Below are 17,663 nucleotides of genomic sequence, written 5' to 3' on the forward strand. Positions count from 1 at the left end.
ATTCAAGGGTTGTAAGATTCTTCCATGGCATATATGGGAGGGATGTAGCAACGTGCTAGGAGATTTCCAAGAGAACTAATGACAAGTGGTGCTCCTGACATACTACTTTTCCTCTCTATGTAAAACCAAGGTAAGAGCAGCACATGATGAGGATGCCACATGAGGTAATAAACCAAGTGCGGAGAGTTTTCAGTCATACTCAGGACCTCATTTCTATAGTCCCTACTAATGACTGTTTAGAGTCGAGTTCAGGACTCAGAATGTATTCATAATGGGGCAAAGGTACCTGGGACTAACCACTGAAGCATACTCAAACCCTGTACTACTAAATTATGATCTTGGGGTATTGGTAAGCATACACATATAGGCATTATAAACCGAGAAACAGAAATATCTAGAAACATGCATATCAACAAAGTAACACAAACGTAGGTGCATGAAAAATGCTTTGTTCATTGCACAAGCAGGCTGGGGAGGCAGAGGGCAGATGGAAGCCCAGGGCCTTGGCTGGGTGCACACTGGGAGGAAGACGTGGTGGTGAGGGGCTCCCTGGGGGCTGAACGGAGGGCCTGGACAGTAGCACTTGGAGACTGTCTATACTCTACAAGGTCCACTGTGGAGACACAGGCAACAAAGGAGACTTGGAATCACTGAGCGCTTCGCAAGTTCATTACAAGTCTTTGTGTACTCAGTGGAACCGTGTTTAATAAAACAAAAAACTTTCTTTATGGAAACTTTTTTTTTGTTTTGTTTTTCAAGACAGGGATTTCTCCGTGTTGCTTCGGAGTCTGTCCTGGAACTAGCTCTTGTAGACCAGGCCAGCCTTGAACTCACAGGGATCTGCCTGCCTCTGCCTCCCAAGTACTGGGATTAAAGGCCACGTGACTCTTTAAAGAAACTTTTTTACAATACAGAAACTCTCGGTTTCAACAGTTAATGGTTTGAACCATTGGACAGATGGACTCAAGAGGTGAGCGAAGCAGACAGTTCTCAAGGGAAAAAAAATACTCATGTCCAGAAACATCTGAAAGAGTGTTCAATATCTTTAGTCTTCAGGGAAATGCAAATTAACTGCTTGGAGATTCAGAGGAGTAGCTACCATTGAAACACACGCACACATACACCAGACTAACCAACCACCTGCCAACAACAAACACTGGTGAGGATGTGTTGGAGCCTGTGTATATTTCTCTCCACTAATCTCTTCCCTTTACAGAGGTCGGCAGTCAATGACGGGTTTAAAGCTTATCCTCCCCAGATGCCTAAGACAGGAAAAACTCACAAATGCCGCTTTCCAAAGATGGGAAAATTTGGGTAATAGGAAGAAGACTTTGCCCAAGCCAGGCGTGACCCATCTGTCCTGTTGCAGAAGCACAGGGGTTGTTAAAATTTAATAAGAGAGAGTGGATTGTATGCCCATATTTCTGTAGGGCACAAAAGCCATAGATAGGCCTGATCTGAGGTGGTCACGTAGCTCTGCAGACAAGCTGTCTCTGCCTAACAATAGTCAGGATGTGCTGCTCCTTCTCTTTTGTTATAAATGTAGATCGCCTGGGAAGAGGTGTTGGCTGAAGCTGGTGACCTAATAGTCTGGATGTTTGGAGCTTCTTCCTTTGTAATTTGGAGGATATCTTATAGAGATGCTAATTCAGGCCTATGTGACAGCTAGCATACAGGTAGATACAGACGTGAGAGAAGGCATTCACCTGGTTACCTAGCAGACAGACTAATGTATTTTCCCACTCAATTGATGTGATGGGATATAAGCTGTTTGGATAATAAATGCGTGAGGTCGTCAGGAGAAAAGACCCTGAGATGCCCTTCCATGATGACTGTGTAAGCTGTGTCTGATTATTCCTCTCGACTCCGTTCCAGTCCAGTTAGGGAAAAGAATTATCTGTGTTGGAACAACATGGGCTCCAACAAGGATGGGCTGGTGAACCTGTATTTGGGCTGCAGGTGGGGATATAAACTTGCCTAGCCATTCTGGACACAGTATGGAGGGTCCTTGAAAACTAACAGAGTTTTCATATCTCTATTAACCACGGGCCATTCCCTAAGGTTGCTAAGTCAGCATACTGTAGAGATACTTGCAGAAAGCCGTATTTATCCCTGCATTATTTAAAATAGCCAAGAGTAGAAAGGGAACCAGGAGAAGGAAAGGTCTCAAGAAAGGGAAAAGTGGTATCAAAAGGAGGTAACGGAAAATGTGTTATGAGAGCAGAAGCAGGGTCCTTCTAAGGGGACGAAGGGAACCAGCAAAGGGGTAGAGGTAGTAAGAGTAAAGTCTAATCATATATGTACAAAAATGTCACAGTGATATCCATTCTTTGTGTGCTAACTAAAAAGTTAATTAAAAAGTAGTTAATGGTTTAAGAATTTCATAATATTCTTATGGTAGACAATTTTAATTTTGACAAATCTATCATGTCTACTTGTCAATGTTCCTGATTCTGGAAATTTTTTTCCCCAAGAGTACAAAAGGGTCAGGCTTTTATAATACCACAGCTACAGCTTAGCGTTTGAATCCAGGTGCAACACTGGTTTCCAGTAGCATATTTTCTATCTGCCAAAGATGCCATGAAGAGCCACCTGAAGGGGCCCTTTATGCCTCTGGCAACAGACTAGCACTTGAAGAAAAAGGCAGTTCTTTTCATAAGGAGCTAATAAATTTGGTCTCTTGTAGGGAGAGAGCCCAATTTGCCTTTTGGGCACGCCAGTGGCAGACAAATCTTTTTCTCATGCACAACACTATGTCTAAGATGAACATGGCAGTCATGATATATAAGGGCAATTTCACATTTCTTTGATATTAAGGACAGACTTTGTGCACTGGAGAAAAGAGGAAATAGGAGTGTATGTATTCCTTAGCAACATATGTTGACAATATCAATGTGACAATATTCTGAACTAGGCCCATTATCTTACTGTAAAGTAAAATAACCAATATGAAAATACAGTGACATTTCAAAAGTGGTAACAACAGAGATATCCCACGTGCTTCGCTGCTAAACACGTCACAGAAGCAGAGGCTCGTACCTATGACCTGAATTCTCCTTTATTCCCATCCAAGCCTTGAACAAGCTCTGATGGACATCCCAGTCGGCATCCCACGAGTCTTCCTGCATGGCGACCCCGGGCTGTACTTTAGGTTCAGCTAAAAGAGGAAGCACAGGTCAGCACGGACTCAGCCTAACCCACTTGCCAATCCCCCTTCCAGTGAGTTCTACAGTACTCAGCGTCACTTTTTGATGGAGAGAGAGAAGAGATGGAGGGAACAAGAAGACTTACATTTGGATAGAAAGGGCAAGCCAATATAGCAGTGATCCCCACACTGTAGCCCAGGATCAAAGTAAATGTTTGCAATCTACAAAGAAGCACAGGATAACCGTGAATCCCGAATCCACAGATAATCACAGTCACAAAGGACTGACAGCTGGGACTTCTCAAACCTAACCAACCTTTGACTTTTTCCCTGGCTCCAAGTCTTCCTTATTGCCCCGTAATCGTTTGTAGTAGAACCGTACATCTTCTGACAAAGACCGTATGTGCTGTATCTTCACCTTCTGTGAGAAGGAATTCATAATATTTAAGCTCTGATGAACTATTTTCCCCTGAAGGAAGAAAAACAAACAAATTCAGTTGTAAATGATCAAATCTGCAGCTAAGTACGACACACTCAGAATTTTCATCAGCTGATAATATTTAAATCTGTAAAAGTCCCCAAAATCTACCCCCTTATTCAGAAGAAAAGCACCAAATTAAAAGAACAGAAACCATAGGACAACCTCTCTGTTGTTGCTGCTGTGGCATATTACCGTATGAATTAACGGGAAATGTGGTTTCGTGTTGATGCACCAAGTGCACCAAGTCACAGAAGAGAGCTTCACACAAAGAGGTCATTTTTGCTTGTAAGGCAAAGTCTGTTCATATCAAAGAAAGGCTGCACTGAAATAAACAAATTCTAAGACCTAATCAAATAAGAATAAAACATTTTTTAAAAAAGTTTTCTTTATAAAAAGCAACGTAATTTTTTTTTTACTAAAGAGAAAATTAGATCTTTTTTAAAAATACAGGCTACGAACTGGCATGCCTGTGATTTCAATACTTAGATGATTAAAATCAGATGACTGAGTTACACAGTCCTTGTCTCAAAAAATTAGTAAAAATATACCCATTAAGAATCTTACAAAAACAAGCCTGGGCGGTGGTGGTGGTGCACGCCTTTAATCCCAGCACTCAGGAGGCAGAAGCAGGTGGATCTCTGTAAATTCAAGGCCAGCCTGGTCTACAAGAGCTAGTTCCAGGACAGGCTCCAAAGCTATAGAGAAACCCTGTCTCGAAAATCCAAAAACAATCAATTTACTTTTATTTTATGTGTATGACTGCTTGGCTGCACTTGTGTAAAGTGCACTACATGGAACAGGACCTGGAGTTACAGATGGCAGTGAGCTCCATGTGGGTGCTGGGAGCTGAACCATCCCCTCGACAAGAGCAGTAAGTCCTCTTAACTGCTGAGCCATCCTTCTAGCCTCACAAATCAAAGTATAATCAGGAACCATTCTTACCAGGTGCTTTGTTTTTCTACAGGATATCAAATTAGTAAATTATTAATTTAAAAAAGATTAAACTCACCCTTGAGAAGCATATTATGAGCTTATACTTTCTTTTGGTTGAATACAGAATTATTTCTACCCACTTAAAAGAATTTTCTAAAACAAGAAACCAGCTCTAGTATTTGGTACTAAAAAACACAGAAGAGGATGGTGTCCTTATTTACAGCCCAGTGAAAATAAATACCTTAGTAAGACCCTTAGGGTGGACATGTGGCTGGGAGGGAAGAAAGTCAGAACAGGCAGCAGCTGTGCCTTCTTGGCAGTCATCTAGATTCCTATACCTGTCAGAACTTTTCCCCAGCATCAGCTCTTTGACCGCATGGAGATCAAAAGAGAAATAAAGTTCATTTTGCAACTCTACTCAAGTATCCAACCCTGAGTTATTTGAAATGTTTTCTAATGTATGGTTTCCCTCCAATAGCTCTAGGTCCCTTCAGGACTTAGCAGAGGGTAAAAGGTGGCTGAAGGAAGAATAAGGGTTTCATGGATTAATAATAAAGGCATGGATTTAATATATAGTCAGACAAAGTGCAACGACAGAAAGGTGGGGGTTTAATTATAGCCCAAACTTAAATATGTTGAACTTATTAATTAAAATGCTATATTGAGAGGATACACTCTTGAATTTAGGCTTTGTTAAGTACAGTACTCGTATCTCCTGCCCCTAACCCTCTATCCTAGGAAGACACATTTCTACATTTGCCCGATGCATCCTGACTTCCTCAACGCTCAAACGCTAAGGCACAGTTATCCACTCCTACCCCCAGCTGTCTCGATTTGCTGACCTCATCAGAGCACTCAGGAGCTGATCCATGTGTAATATCTTTTGCCTTCTCTCTAGCACCCTGCTCCCCACGCACACATCATCTCTGAGGTCCTGCCACTAGGTATAAAAGACGTCCCATATCTTTCAGAACCACATCGAGAGAGATCCGCTGTGAGGGATGAGTCACTGCGCGATTAAAGAACTGTTGCAAGTACTCTAGAACCACACATGAAGCTGTCGCCTACAGTAGCCAAGTATTCAAATTCTTGTATTTCCAGTACTTAATGACCCATATACAAACTTTCTTTAATTCTTTAAAATTAAAAAATTACATGATTAACTTGTATGTATATGGTGGTGGGCTTATGTGCCACAGAGCGCGTATCCACCATTGAGTCCACGTGAAGCTCAAGAAACAACTTCCAGGAGTTGGTTCTCTCCTTCCTCCATGTGAGTCCTGGAGAACTCAGGTCATGAGGCTTTGCAGCAAACACCTTTATCTGCTGAGCCATTTCACTAGTTCAACTTTAAATATCTTAACAGTACTCAAAAAAAAGGCATGACCGTGCACACCTTTAATCCCAGTGGGAGGCAGAGGCAGGTGGATCTGTATGTTTGAGGGCAGCCTAGTCTACAGAGCAAGTTCCAGGACAGGCTTTAAAGCTACAGAGAAACCCTGTTGGGGTGGGGGAGGGGGATTACCAATTCCATCAAGAAAGAGATTTTATAGTTATGTTGCCTATATCCAGGTTTTATATGTAAAATCCCACACATTTAATTGTATATGTTTATTTATGTGAATATGCAGTTATTAATTTATATTTTTATGGAAACATCCAACTGTTGAGTTTTGTTTGAAATCCTACTGAATAAAACCTACATGGATTCTTTTTTTTTAGCATAAAGAAGCACAATACCACAAATTTTCAGGAGATGATTTTTAAAGTGTCTGTTCATGCCTGCCTAAGCAATTTCTTATCAAGCTAAAAGAGTTATTAATTCTAACAGTGTTTCAGATGATAGAGAAACATTTGACATTAACTAACTTCTGCAGAAAGAGTGCCTATTTTTATTTTATTTATTTTATTTTATTTTTTTTGGTTTTTCGAGACAAGGTTTCTCTGTGGTTTTGGAGCCTGTCCTGGAACTAGATCTTGTAGACCAGGCTGGTCTCGAACTCACAGAGATCCGTCTGCCTCTGCCTCCCAAGTGCTGGGATTAAAGAAAGGTGTGCGCCACCACCGCCCAGCCTATTTTTATTTTATATGTATAAGTGTTTGCCTGCATGTACTGGCATGCACCACATGTGTGCCTAGTTCACAGAGGACTGGAGGAGCACTGAATTCCCTGAACCTGGAATTTAAGACAGTTGTGAGCTACCATGTAGGTGCTGAGAACCGAACCAAGTTTTCCAATTTCAAATCTCTCTCTCTCCTTCTCCCTCTCTCAAAATGGAGGTTTGGAAGCAGAAAAGGTGCTCATCTCTCCCCACGGCCCTTTTCCTGTGTGCCCTACTCCACCTTGTGCTGTTATTTCCTTCCACAAGTGGCCTGCATTTCCTTCTGATACAGAGCCAATCTTTAAAGTTCAGCACTGACGATGTTAACTCTCTGCTCAAAAAATTTTAGATTCCCATGAATTTACATTTTTTCAGGTATCCACTCCAACATACTGTTCTACCTGCTCTTAAAGCTTCCTTCCCTTCTGGCCCAGCAGATCACTCAGCAGCACCTGGACCACTTCTGACTTTACCTTCTTGCCTCTGGTGATGTTCTTCCCTAGCCCTGGATGTCCTTGACCATGCTTTTCTATCCCTGCCACAAAAAATTCTAAGTTAGGCGGCAGGGTGCTTTTTCTCTAAGTCCCTTTATTTTATTCTTCCTGGAGTAACCTCTTCTTTCTGCTTTACATACAGCAAGGCTCCCGTTCCTATTTTTCATAGAAAGTCTTTCTGAGGGAGGGGTCTATTTTGTATCCCACTTTATACCCTCTGAAGAACCTGGCACTATGCTTTACATTACAATAAATGATGAAAACATACATGACTTTCCCGTTTGAGCTATAAACACAAGAGATACAGGCAATGGAAAACACTTAGCAAGAAGAAGTATAATTTTCTTACTGGGAAAGAAGGGGGAAGGACCATGTGCTTTGGGAAGCAGGTCAGCGAGCCCACTGCAATCACAGCTTTCACAGGAATGGTCAGGATCTGTGGAGTGAAGAGGCAGATTACCATGAAGTCAGGGGAAAGTCTGGGATGTTTGGTACTGGCGATTACTTCATTGTTTCAGGGCTAAAAACAAAGTTTATTTTGTGTCACATACCAGCAATAACCACCCTGGAAGCTTTTTAATCTGCCCAAGGTTCTCTATAAAATGAAAACAATAGCATTTACCTGCTAAGAACAGTTAAGACCAAATCATAGGAAAGGAATAAAGACAAATTTTTCAAAATGCACGTCCTCTTACAGATTAAAAAGGAAAGCTGTACTCCTAAAACAACATCTATAATTTCTATGGCTAAATAACTCAGTATTTTTTTGGTAGACAGAAATTGATTTCAACCAAAGTTTTAAAGACAAGTTGAACTTTCAGGAGTTAGACTTCAGTTTACTCCTAATTAGTACCACACATGAGCTGAGTGCAGTGCATGAAAGAATATCTGTGTTTAACTTTTGAAATTTTATTTTTTGTAATTAGCTTTTATGTATATAGATATTTTGCCTGCATACCTACCACACACATGCCTGGTGCCTGCAGAGACCAGAAGAGGGCATTGGATCCCCTGGAACTGGAGCTACAGATCGTTAAGAGCCACCTTGTAGGTGCTGGGAACTGAACCTGAGTCCGCTAGAAGAGCAGCCAGTGCTATTAACTGCTGAGACATCTTTCCAGCCCCTTGTGTTTAATTTTTATTTTCATCCACTTAACAAAAACTTGCCTCAAGTCTGAAAGACACTTCTATATGAACACTAAATATGAATTCCTTGTTTTTGGAGGTAATTTGATATACTCTAAACTAATCATTTATTATTGAACAGTCAATTCTGTTTATTTTGTCGCTGGATTTGTGTGTGCTGAAAACAACAGGAGGACAAAAAGATACCAACTTGTTGAATTCAGCAGTACTCAGGACTAACCATTCAAAGATCTTTTAAATGTTAAGTTTAAAATATTTTTAGATATTTAACTGAGGTAGGCAAGCAATCCTACCCCTGCAACCCCAGCCCTTGAGAAGTTGATGTAGGAAGTCTGCTAGTTTAAGGCCACTTTAGGCTACACAGTAAGTTCCAATCCCTTTATCAAAAATCGAAAGTATAAAATAAAAAAAATATCAGATCTGTCAGAAATACATACATTCAGGCTCTTACTGAATACAACATAAAGTCTACAGTCTCTGGAAGAGATCAATGTTAGAAATACATACATTCAGGCTCTTACTGAATACAACATAAAGTCTACAGTCTCTGGAAGAGATCAATGGTAGTCCTTTAAAGAATGTCCATCAGGACACAAACATTAACATATTGCAAAATATATACTAATGAGTTTAGGGTCAAACATACAGCTCAGGAAACCCAGTCAGTTGTTATGTGGCAACCGTCTGTAGGCAGGTTTCTAGCAGGGTAATTCTAAATGTACTAAAGGTATTTTCCTGAAACTTTGTTTTAGTTACAAAGTATGAGTTTTAGCAGAAAACTGGGAGGTAACAACCAGTCTTCTGAATGGTTAAAAGGCCAGTTTTAAAGGCATGAAACTGGTATATTAACTTTAAGCAGATGTAGTTCTTTGCTTCTATAAAAACAGAAAGCTCTATAAATGTGCACAATCAATAACAGCAAAAAGTTTCAGAAAAATCCACTCGCATGAATCCCCTGTAATGTGCTTACCTCATAGTCTGTTGTGATCTGTATGGCTCCATCGTGAATCCCTTCTAGTTTCTTAGCAGTAAGCTTGACTCTGAACACTGCAAAGTGTCCTGAAGCTAATGTTACCTGAAGCAGTAAAAATGGCATCATTCACTAGTGATGCAGGATCAAGTCTCCTACTGAATTGGGAAAAAGCACTCTAGTGATAAGTTATACCCACACAGACATGTGTGGCTCAGGTCACACTGGAGCTTAGAATACTGACTCACTGAAGACACTTTCTCCTTTCATGATAGTATGATATAAATCATTCCAATTTCACTTGCTCTGTAACTCATGATAAGATAGGCTTAATGTCTTTGGGCTTCAGTGCCCTCATCATGAAAGGAAAGTAAGGGAGTAGTTGATCTCCATGAGGCCCTTCCAATGTTACCAGTCAGTGTCATTAGGAAGCACATCAAAACACTAACTGTGTGGTGCACACAGCAGTACTCTTTTACCCGTGGCTGAAACACCCATTCTAACCCAAAGAAACAGTAAACAAGTTCACTCACCGGGGACTGGACAGGCAAAGAGGACCTCTCGAACTCCGGAAGGCTTGCGATCACAGTAGTTCTGTTGCCTTTCTCTGTAGCTACAAGTTCTATTGATAAGCCATCTCCTATGATATGCCAACTTTTTATAGCCAGCTTCAAAGAGAAAACACAAAAGTGATCTTGCAACACAAATATGAAATCCTCAGTGTGATCAAGAATAAAAATAATTTCTTTACCTCAATTGGATTGCTGTTTATAATTGCAAATAATATATTACTTGCTTCTGTGGCACTCAGTACTCCAAAATCTATGAAGCGTTCTTCTATTTTGGGGGGCAATACAAAGTACTGGAGAGATAGAAAAGGACTGTATTAAACACCAAATCGCATGTGTGTAATCACTAGGAGACACCACAGTTTCTGTATGTTATGTCAATGTATACATTATAGAGCAAGTATTTTGAACAGAGGAATCAGTGATGGAAAGAGCCATTTACTGAGCAGCTACTTCCCTGAAAAACAAAGAGAGGCTAGGGAGTCCTTGGCAGTTATGCAGAAACTGAGGTGGTCTCAGAAGGCACTGAATGATTTTACAAATAAGTCATCTGATTGGATGGGGTAATCCTGAGTCCCAAGCTCCACAAGTCTAGCTGATGTTAAGTTCTGGAAGGCACTGTGCATGCTCCACCCTTTTCTTTCTCAACTGTCTTATTACTTATCCAAATTTCTTTCATTGGCCATATTCACCACAGCTTTGTCTGGAATTTTCCAGCTGGTCTGTTGTCTTCTGTACTGTGAAGACCTCTTCACCTTACTTCTGTGTTATATTTATCATATTTGTCCAAATGTACATCTTTACCACCCAGTTTTCTTCTGCCCTCTCTGGTTCTTCGCTTTGTCCTGGTATAACAACTTTGTCCAACTTTAACCAATCAAGGATACCACTTTACTTCCTATTGCCCCTGCCACATTATCCTTCTATTTATCTTTGTTTTAGAGTTTCTGCCATTACAATTTAAAAGTAAACCAAGAGAAAACAATGTAGAAAGGTTCTAGGTAGAGACTGAAATTAAAGAAGTCAACTATATTATGGGAAAAATTCCAGAAGTAATTCCTAAGTTTGCAATTGCATGTTACTCTGAGTAGCAAACAAAGCCTTGTGTTGTCTTTTCAGGGATGTGAACCATCTCTTTCTCCTCTGTATCCATGCTATATATGCTACCCACTCATTCATCGTGTGGGTTTCAGAAGGACTACTGTGGTCACAGCACAGTGCCAGTGTTCAAGCAACCCTTAATTTGCTTTATAAGGAGCAAGGGCAGTGATTCACATGTCCCAAAGAAAAGCCATAAAGTGCTTTCCTTAAGGCAAAGGTAAAAGTAATAGTTTAATTTCAGCACTTACCACATATTATCCTAAGTGTTCCATTTTACTACTACTTACTCTCATTGCTAAATTAAACTTAGTTGTATGCATTAGAGGAAAACACAGAGTGGACAGTCAGCCTGTGGGTTCCATATCCATGGACTTCACTGCTTGCTTACAAATATTACACCATTTTCCATAAGGGACTGGAATACTCATGGTTTGGGCATCTGTAGTGGATTCTAAGATCAATTCCCCTTGGACACTGAAGAATAACAACCTCTAGTTTTGGAATTCTCTGGGGATCCTGGAAGGGACCCTTTGTAGATGGGGGTGATACACTGTTGTATTCTGCAAGCACTGATTGGGAAGGATTCAGATCAACATGTAAACACAAGAATGTATCCCAAACCCTGGCAATATCCAGAAGCACAGAGAAGGGACCTTGACAACATACTTACATCTAAAAAGCCTGTGTATACCCGCACAGGTAAATGAAACTTAGAGGCATTGGTAACAAGTAAAATGTTGTTGTCTATGTGCATGGATGATGTGGATGGCATAAAAACCAGGGTAAAAATGTATCCTGACTCATTAGGAAGAATTAAAACTGGTTTGCTGAAGTTGTAAACCTGGGAAAGGAAGGAGAGAAAAAGCAAGTTAGTATCATCTAGTGGATAGCAGCAGAATGGAAGCTAGAGGGCTCACACATACCTGAAACATTGATTTGGCTTCTTCTGGTAACAACACATCATGAATGAGGATCGCAAAACTGAAAGTGTTAGTCAGGTAAATTGGCCTCTCCACTGGGCCAGCAGGACTGTCCTGGATGTGAAACAGCGTTGCAGCGTGATCAAAACCCAAATAACTATTGGAAAAAAACAAAACAAGATAAATCCTCCTTATTTTCATATGCTAATTTAAGGTCCAAGCTCTTTTGTTATAAGTCGTAGTATACACTTAGCATTAAGAACCAAAGAACAGAATTAGTATTTATCTTTATGAAACTATGATTGATCACATGAATTAAAATTTAGCTTATAAAATACTGAAATGTAATGGAAAGATGGTTCCCTTTGCATGATACAAAATCAAACTTCTGGAATCAAGAATGCACCAACAGGATGGCTATGGTGGTTATGGTGAGGACCTATCAGGTTGTGTGTTAATATAACACTTACTGCTTAAAGTACAATGAGAAAGTTCTATCTCAGAGGCCATTTATAAAGCAAGGGTCAATAGAGGGACTGAGGAGTTTATAGATAAAAACAAACATTTGCCTCAAGTCAGAGAGGAGCAACACGAAACAGTCTGACACGTTACAAAAAGAACATAAGGAAAATGGTTCAAATCATTTAAATATTTAAAAAACACAGATTCATTAATGAATCGTTACATCCTCTAACACAAATAATATCATTCTATTTTCTCTTTTCATCTTAGAAAATCAGAAATAAACAAGATACAGAAGGATTTCCTTTACAGTTGTGGTTGTTCTTTTTATAATAATCCCATTAGGTTAGATGAACTATTTTCAGCAAAAAGTTAGAAACAAAAAGTTAAAAGCTATTTGGAAGGAGAAACTCACCCATCTAGAACTTCTGCTTGGTAGGGTATTTCGAGTTTAGAGTAACTCTTTTCCTTTGCTTTAACAGTTATTTTCCCAGAAAACTGAGATGGCTTTTTTGCTCTTGAAGCTGAAAGGAAGCATTAAAAAACAAACAAGAAAACAACAAAAAATTGTCATTTTATTAAAAATGTCTATTTGTGTGTGGGGGGTATTTTTAAACTTAAAACATTACATTTACATATTCTGTGTATCTGTATGATACATGTGAGCGAAGGTGAGCCTGTTATGGCACACGTGTGGAGGCTGAGGACAACTGGCGGGGGTCTTGTCTCTTTTCACCATTTGCATTTTCTGAGACTAAACATGGGTCGACAGGCTTGGTGGTGAGCAAGGACCCAACTGCTGAGCCATGTAGCCAGCCGTCTATTACTGTTTACTACTTATGAATCTGAGTGAATTTTATGTAAATTGAGAGGATCTTTAAGAAAAAAAGAGGAAAGCTCATGCAAAGTAGATATTTTATATAAAAAGCAGGACTTTCTCCTGTAGTGAGACAGACAGACTAGTCATTAGCAAGTAAACACAAGTCACTTCTTTGTTTGAGGCATTGGTGTCATTTAGGACAGCGGGTTCCTCAACCTTAATCTCAGCATGGCAGTGTGTGAGGTCAGGTTTACTCCTGTGGCAGGCACTGTGTAGGATATCCAACGGTAGTACCCAGGGGCTCCTCTTGCTAGATGTCAGGAGCATCCCTCCAGCTGTGACGACTAAAAATGTCTCCAGAAAACTGTCTAGCGTCCCCTGGGAGGCAAAACTGCAGCCATCTACTGAGCATTGGTAGTTCAAGGGTGTACTGAGAGACAGCATTCCTGGTTCGGCTGCAGTCTTCCCGCAAATTTCAACAAGGCAGTATAGTGCGGAGAAAAGCCGAGGCTAAGGAGCTCCGACTTCTGCCACTCGCCAGCCCAGAGCTGTACATATGAGCTGAAGCACACCCTCGCCTGCTGCCATCCCTGTACTGTCTCACTGATGGAGTCAAAGAACTGCTGCGTTCAGTCTGGGTGCTCACTCTGAAGGAGTGTCTCTCCTTTGCAGTCCTTCAGGTATGCATGCCTCTGTTTGTGGATGTGTGCCACCTGACTTCAGGACACACAAAGGACAGGAAATGGTATGATGCCTAGCATCTCAAGGTCTACTCTTAGGCACTTCAGATTTAAATTTCTTCTTAACATTTTTTCCAAACTGAGTTATTTATGGACACTTTAATTTTTTCAGTGTTCTGATGTCAGGCTGATTACACATCTGTAATTCAGGTATTTAATAGTATTATTGAATTAACACAAAAATCTCAAGAATATTCAGTTAAATATCATGGAATACTTTTGGGGAGAAGGATATCTGTCTGAAACATGACCCTGGCAGCACTAACACACAGTGAATTCTGAAAATACCCAAGTTAAACACAGCTTCCCGAATGATTTCACACTAATCCTTTAAAAACAATTTATTATTTAAAAAAATTGTGTGTGTGTGTGTGTGTGTGTGTGTGTGTGTGTGTGTGTCTAAGGAGGTCAGAAGAGGGCATGGTGTATGTGTGCGTACATGCACATATATGCCCAAGGAGGTCAGAAGAGGGCACTGGATCCTGCCTGGAGCTAGAGTTACAGGCTGTTGTGAGCCACTGAACATGGGTGTTGGGAAGTGATTCAGGATCCTCTGCAATGGCAAGCAAGTGCTCTTAACCACTGAGCCATCTTTCCAGGCCACTCACAGCAACCTTTGAGAGGTATTTTCTGCTGGGAGATCTGCAGTACTGTGAGTGGGTTAAAGGTCAAAATATTCCTCATGACATTAAAAAACACTTTAAAGAAAATTAGCAACTGCTTGAAAAAAAAACACTTGTAAGAAACACCATTTTAGGGCTGGGGATAAAGCTCAGTGACAGAGTACTTGTCTAGCAATGTGTGTGTGCATGAGGTCTTGGGATTCCATAGTTGGCACTGAAGCAGGGCGGCGGCGGCGCACGCCTTTAATCCCAGCACTCGGGAGGCAGAGGCAGACGGATCTCTGTGAGTTCGAGGCCAGCCTGGTCTACAGAGCTAGTGCCAGGACAGGCTCCAAAGCTACAGAGAAACCCTGTCTTGAAAAACAAAAACAAACAAAAAAACCCAAAAAACCATAGTTGGCACTGGATAAGTAAATAGATAATTTAGAGTCTATAATCTCAGAAGAACCACACAAATGGCACCATAGGCCTCCATGGAGACATTTGCTGGGCTTAAGGTGCTGGAAGGGAGGAGCCCTGTACCCTCAGAGATAAAGGGATGGTAATGCCATAGGATTATGGCTGAGGCGAACTTGCCCATTCCTTGAGTTAATCACTAAGGTAGCCTAAGTGTTCTGAGGGCTCAGAACGACTCTCAGCTACTCTGTTTTCTGGAAGGGAAGAGGGGTCTCTGCTGGTCATGAATGTGGTTTCTCAGCAGCACACAAGACGTGTACTTCGGATATGTCTGTAGCTGTGATACCCAAACTTTCTGTAATTCTAACTTCCTACATATGCATCATCAAATAGGTCACAAACTCAACTTCCTCTCCCTGGGAGCTTTTGCAGAAGCCCCAGTCAGTCTGTGTCATGGTCTGCAGATCCTTCCCGAATGCTCCCTAACTAAGGAATATACAGACTATACATACTCTCTCACAGACACTATGCTGAGCTTGCAGGGTACTGCCATACTCACTGAAAGAGGCATGTTCAGGGTGGGGAGGCTACAGAAGACACAGGCCCTCTTCCGAGTTTCAGTTATTTAATAACATAGTTAAGCAAGGTTAAGTCAAATTTGAAATAGCAAATTCAATAAATTTCTCTTAGAACAAAAACAAAAACGAAAACACAGTAAAGACAGACTGTAAAAATGCTTAAGTCTAAGCTATCGTTTCCGGTGAGACTGGGTACATTCGGGGCACTAGGCTGAAGATCTGGGATAATATTTCAAATGACACATATTACTCATAGCTGAAATAATAGCTAATTGGACAATTATAACAAAGGCTATTATTTAAGCTTAGGCAGGACTATCTGCTTTGCTTAAGAAGTCAACATATAAAAGTGTTACGAAGAATACTTTTGTTCACAAACCTAAAGGTGCTTCTGAATGTAAAATACATTATCAATGAAAACAAGCAATGATTTCATAATTCAGGTAAATTATGACAGCTGTGATCTGTTATCACAGAATACAGAAATAATCCCAATTCTAATGTATCTGCTAATGTTTCTTGATTGTTAATACTCATTTAGGTTTATGAAGTTATGATAATTTATGAATAAAGTAAGTTAAGCCAGGTGTGGTTGTGCACACCTTTAATCCCAGACTTGGGAAGGCAGAGGCAGGTGGATCTCTGTGAGTTTGAGGCCAGCCTGGTCTATAAAGCAAGTTACATGGCAGTTAGGGTTGTTACACATAAATCCTGTCTCTAAAAACCAAACAAAATGAATGACAACAAAAAAATTTAGTGATGATTTTTGTAGGGGGACAAAATCAATTTCAGTACTGTTAAATCTAGGCTAAAATAGTCTGGATTTCTGTATTAACCCACATAGATGCTTTCTAGTTTATCAAAATATCACTCAATGGTAAAAAAAAAATCAATATTTACCATCAAAACTAATGCTTGCAACCTTGGTATATTTACTTTCAGAAGCTTTTAATGTAACTGGTTTAAAATGTACCGTTATAGCGTCATTTTGTGGTGTAGGTCGAACACTCTGCAAAGAAAAAGAAAGGAATTTTATTCTAGTAGTATAGCTAGAAAGTAAAGCATTTTCAAAATTAAGGCTTAATGTCTGTAGTAGCTGTAAATGAAATAGCACAAGCGGATGCCTTACTTTCAACAGAATACCTTATGAAACAAAGTAATGACAAAGAAACCAGGTATGAGATTAGTACGTATGAATCTAAGGACAAACTCACACATGAGAAAACTTAAAAGTCCTATCTTCTACATGAATGCCTACTTTGTAAGAAAAGGGGACATGAAGACAACTTAAGAACCATCTGTCTTATACACAAAGTTGCTATGGAGCTGTCCTCTAATGGGAAGAATGAATACATTAAGATGCTGTGACCCAAAAGTGGCTTCTGCAATTGTTTCTCCATGGCCTGGCACGTAAGCAAGGCCCACTGTCAAGCTATACCACTATCTGTGCACTGCGTAGTAAGGCCAACTACAGAGCTACTTAACTTGTAAGAGAGGCTGGAATGCTTTCAACTTAGATATATTCACATAACTAAACCAAAAATTAAGAAAAATCCCCAAAGCAAACAAAAACAACAAAATCAGTAAATGGTATATGTTTAGTGTATTATTCTATAAATAAACACATTTTAAGGTCTAGTTCTTTATCATCCTCAAAGATACAAATCATTTAAACTGAAAGAGACTTCAAAAGTCCAACCCCTTTCCCATGGTTTTGATAAAGAGAGTCTCATACTATAAAGTGATGTTTCAAAAGTCAGGTAGCAAGAGGAGGACTAAAGCCAGGTTTCCTGACTTGGTATAGGGTCAGTGACATCCCACTGCAGTAAAGTGTCTTCGTGGAATCATGGTATTGCACACTAACCCTGATTCAACGTATTTATCAAATGATCAGGACTGTGTGAACTTGATGTCCAAACGTATTACTTCCCACAGAAAAGAATCTTCCATCTGTGCAGCTCAATGGTATGCATGTTCATTCACAGGGCTGGCAGGTCACTAGGTTCTTCCCCATGCTCAGCTCACCCTTTCTGTTGACTGATAAAGGTGAAAAAAGACACTGGTCCTGTGCCTTGGTGTTTGCTATGGCAGGGAACTAAGAGAATTATAACTCTAGGGCCTGCCAGGGCAGCTCACTTTCCCATGCACTGCCTTAGCCCTGGGCAGCTAGCAAGTCCTTACAG

The 17,663-nt window shown here is 40.3% G+C and overlaps 1 protein-coding gene across 2 annotated transcripts in view; it reads right to left on the reverse strand.

The window, feature by feature from the left end:
• Tmem131 (transmembrane protein 131) overlaps window positions 1-17,663 on the reverse strand; it is a 161,189-nt gene that overhangs the window by 25,327 nt on the left and 118,199 nt on the right. For both annotated transcript variants that reach the window (XM_026785501.1, XM_005359932.2), the window contains exons 12-22: window positions 16,381-16,489; window positions 12,739-12,847; window positions 11,865-12,018; window positions 11,612-11,782; window positions 10,023-10,133; window positions 9,805-9,939; window positions 9,272-9,376; window positions 7,505-7,591; window positions 3,462-3,614; window positions 3,292-3,367; window positions 3,040-3,157 (exon numbers count right to left, since the gene is read on the reverse strand). In XM_026785501.1, the coding sequence (XP_026641302.1) occupies window positions 3,040-3,157; window positions 3,292-3,367; window positions 3,462-3,614; window positions 7,505-7,591; window positions 9,272-9,376; window positions 9,805-9,939; window positions 10,023-10,133; window positions 11,612-11,782; window positions 11,865-12,018; window positions 12,739-12,847; window positions 16,381-16,489 (1,328 nt within the window). The remainder of the gene's footprint in view (window positions 1-3,039; window positions 3,158-3,291; window positions 3,368-3,461; window positions 3,615-7,504; window positions 7,592-9,271; window positions 9,377-9,804; window positions 9,940-10,022; window positions 10,134-11,611; window positions 11,783-11,864; window positions 12,019-12,738; window positions 12,848-16,380; window positions 16,490-17,663) is intronic.

Source organism: Microtus ochrogaster, linkage group LG2 (assembly GCF_000317375.1).
Source record: "Microtus ochrogaster isolate Prairie Vole_2 linkage group LG2, MicOch1.0, whole genome shotgun sequence".
Lineage (NCBI taxonomy): Eukaryota > Metazoa > Chordata > Mammalia > Rodentia > Cricetidae > Microtus > Microtus ochrogaster.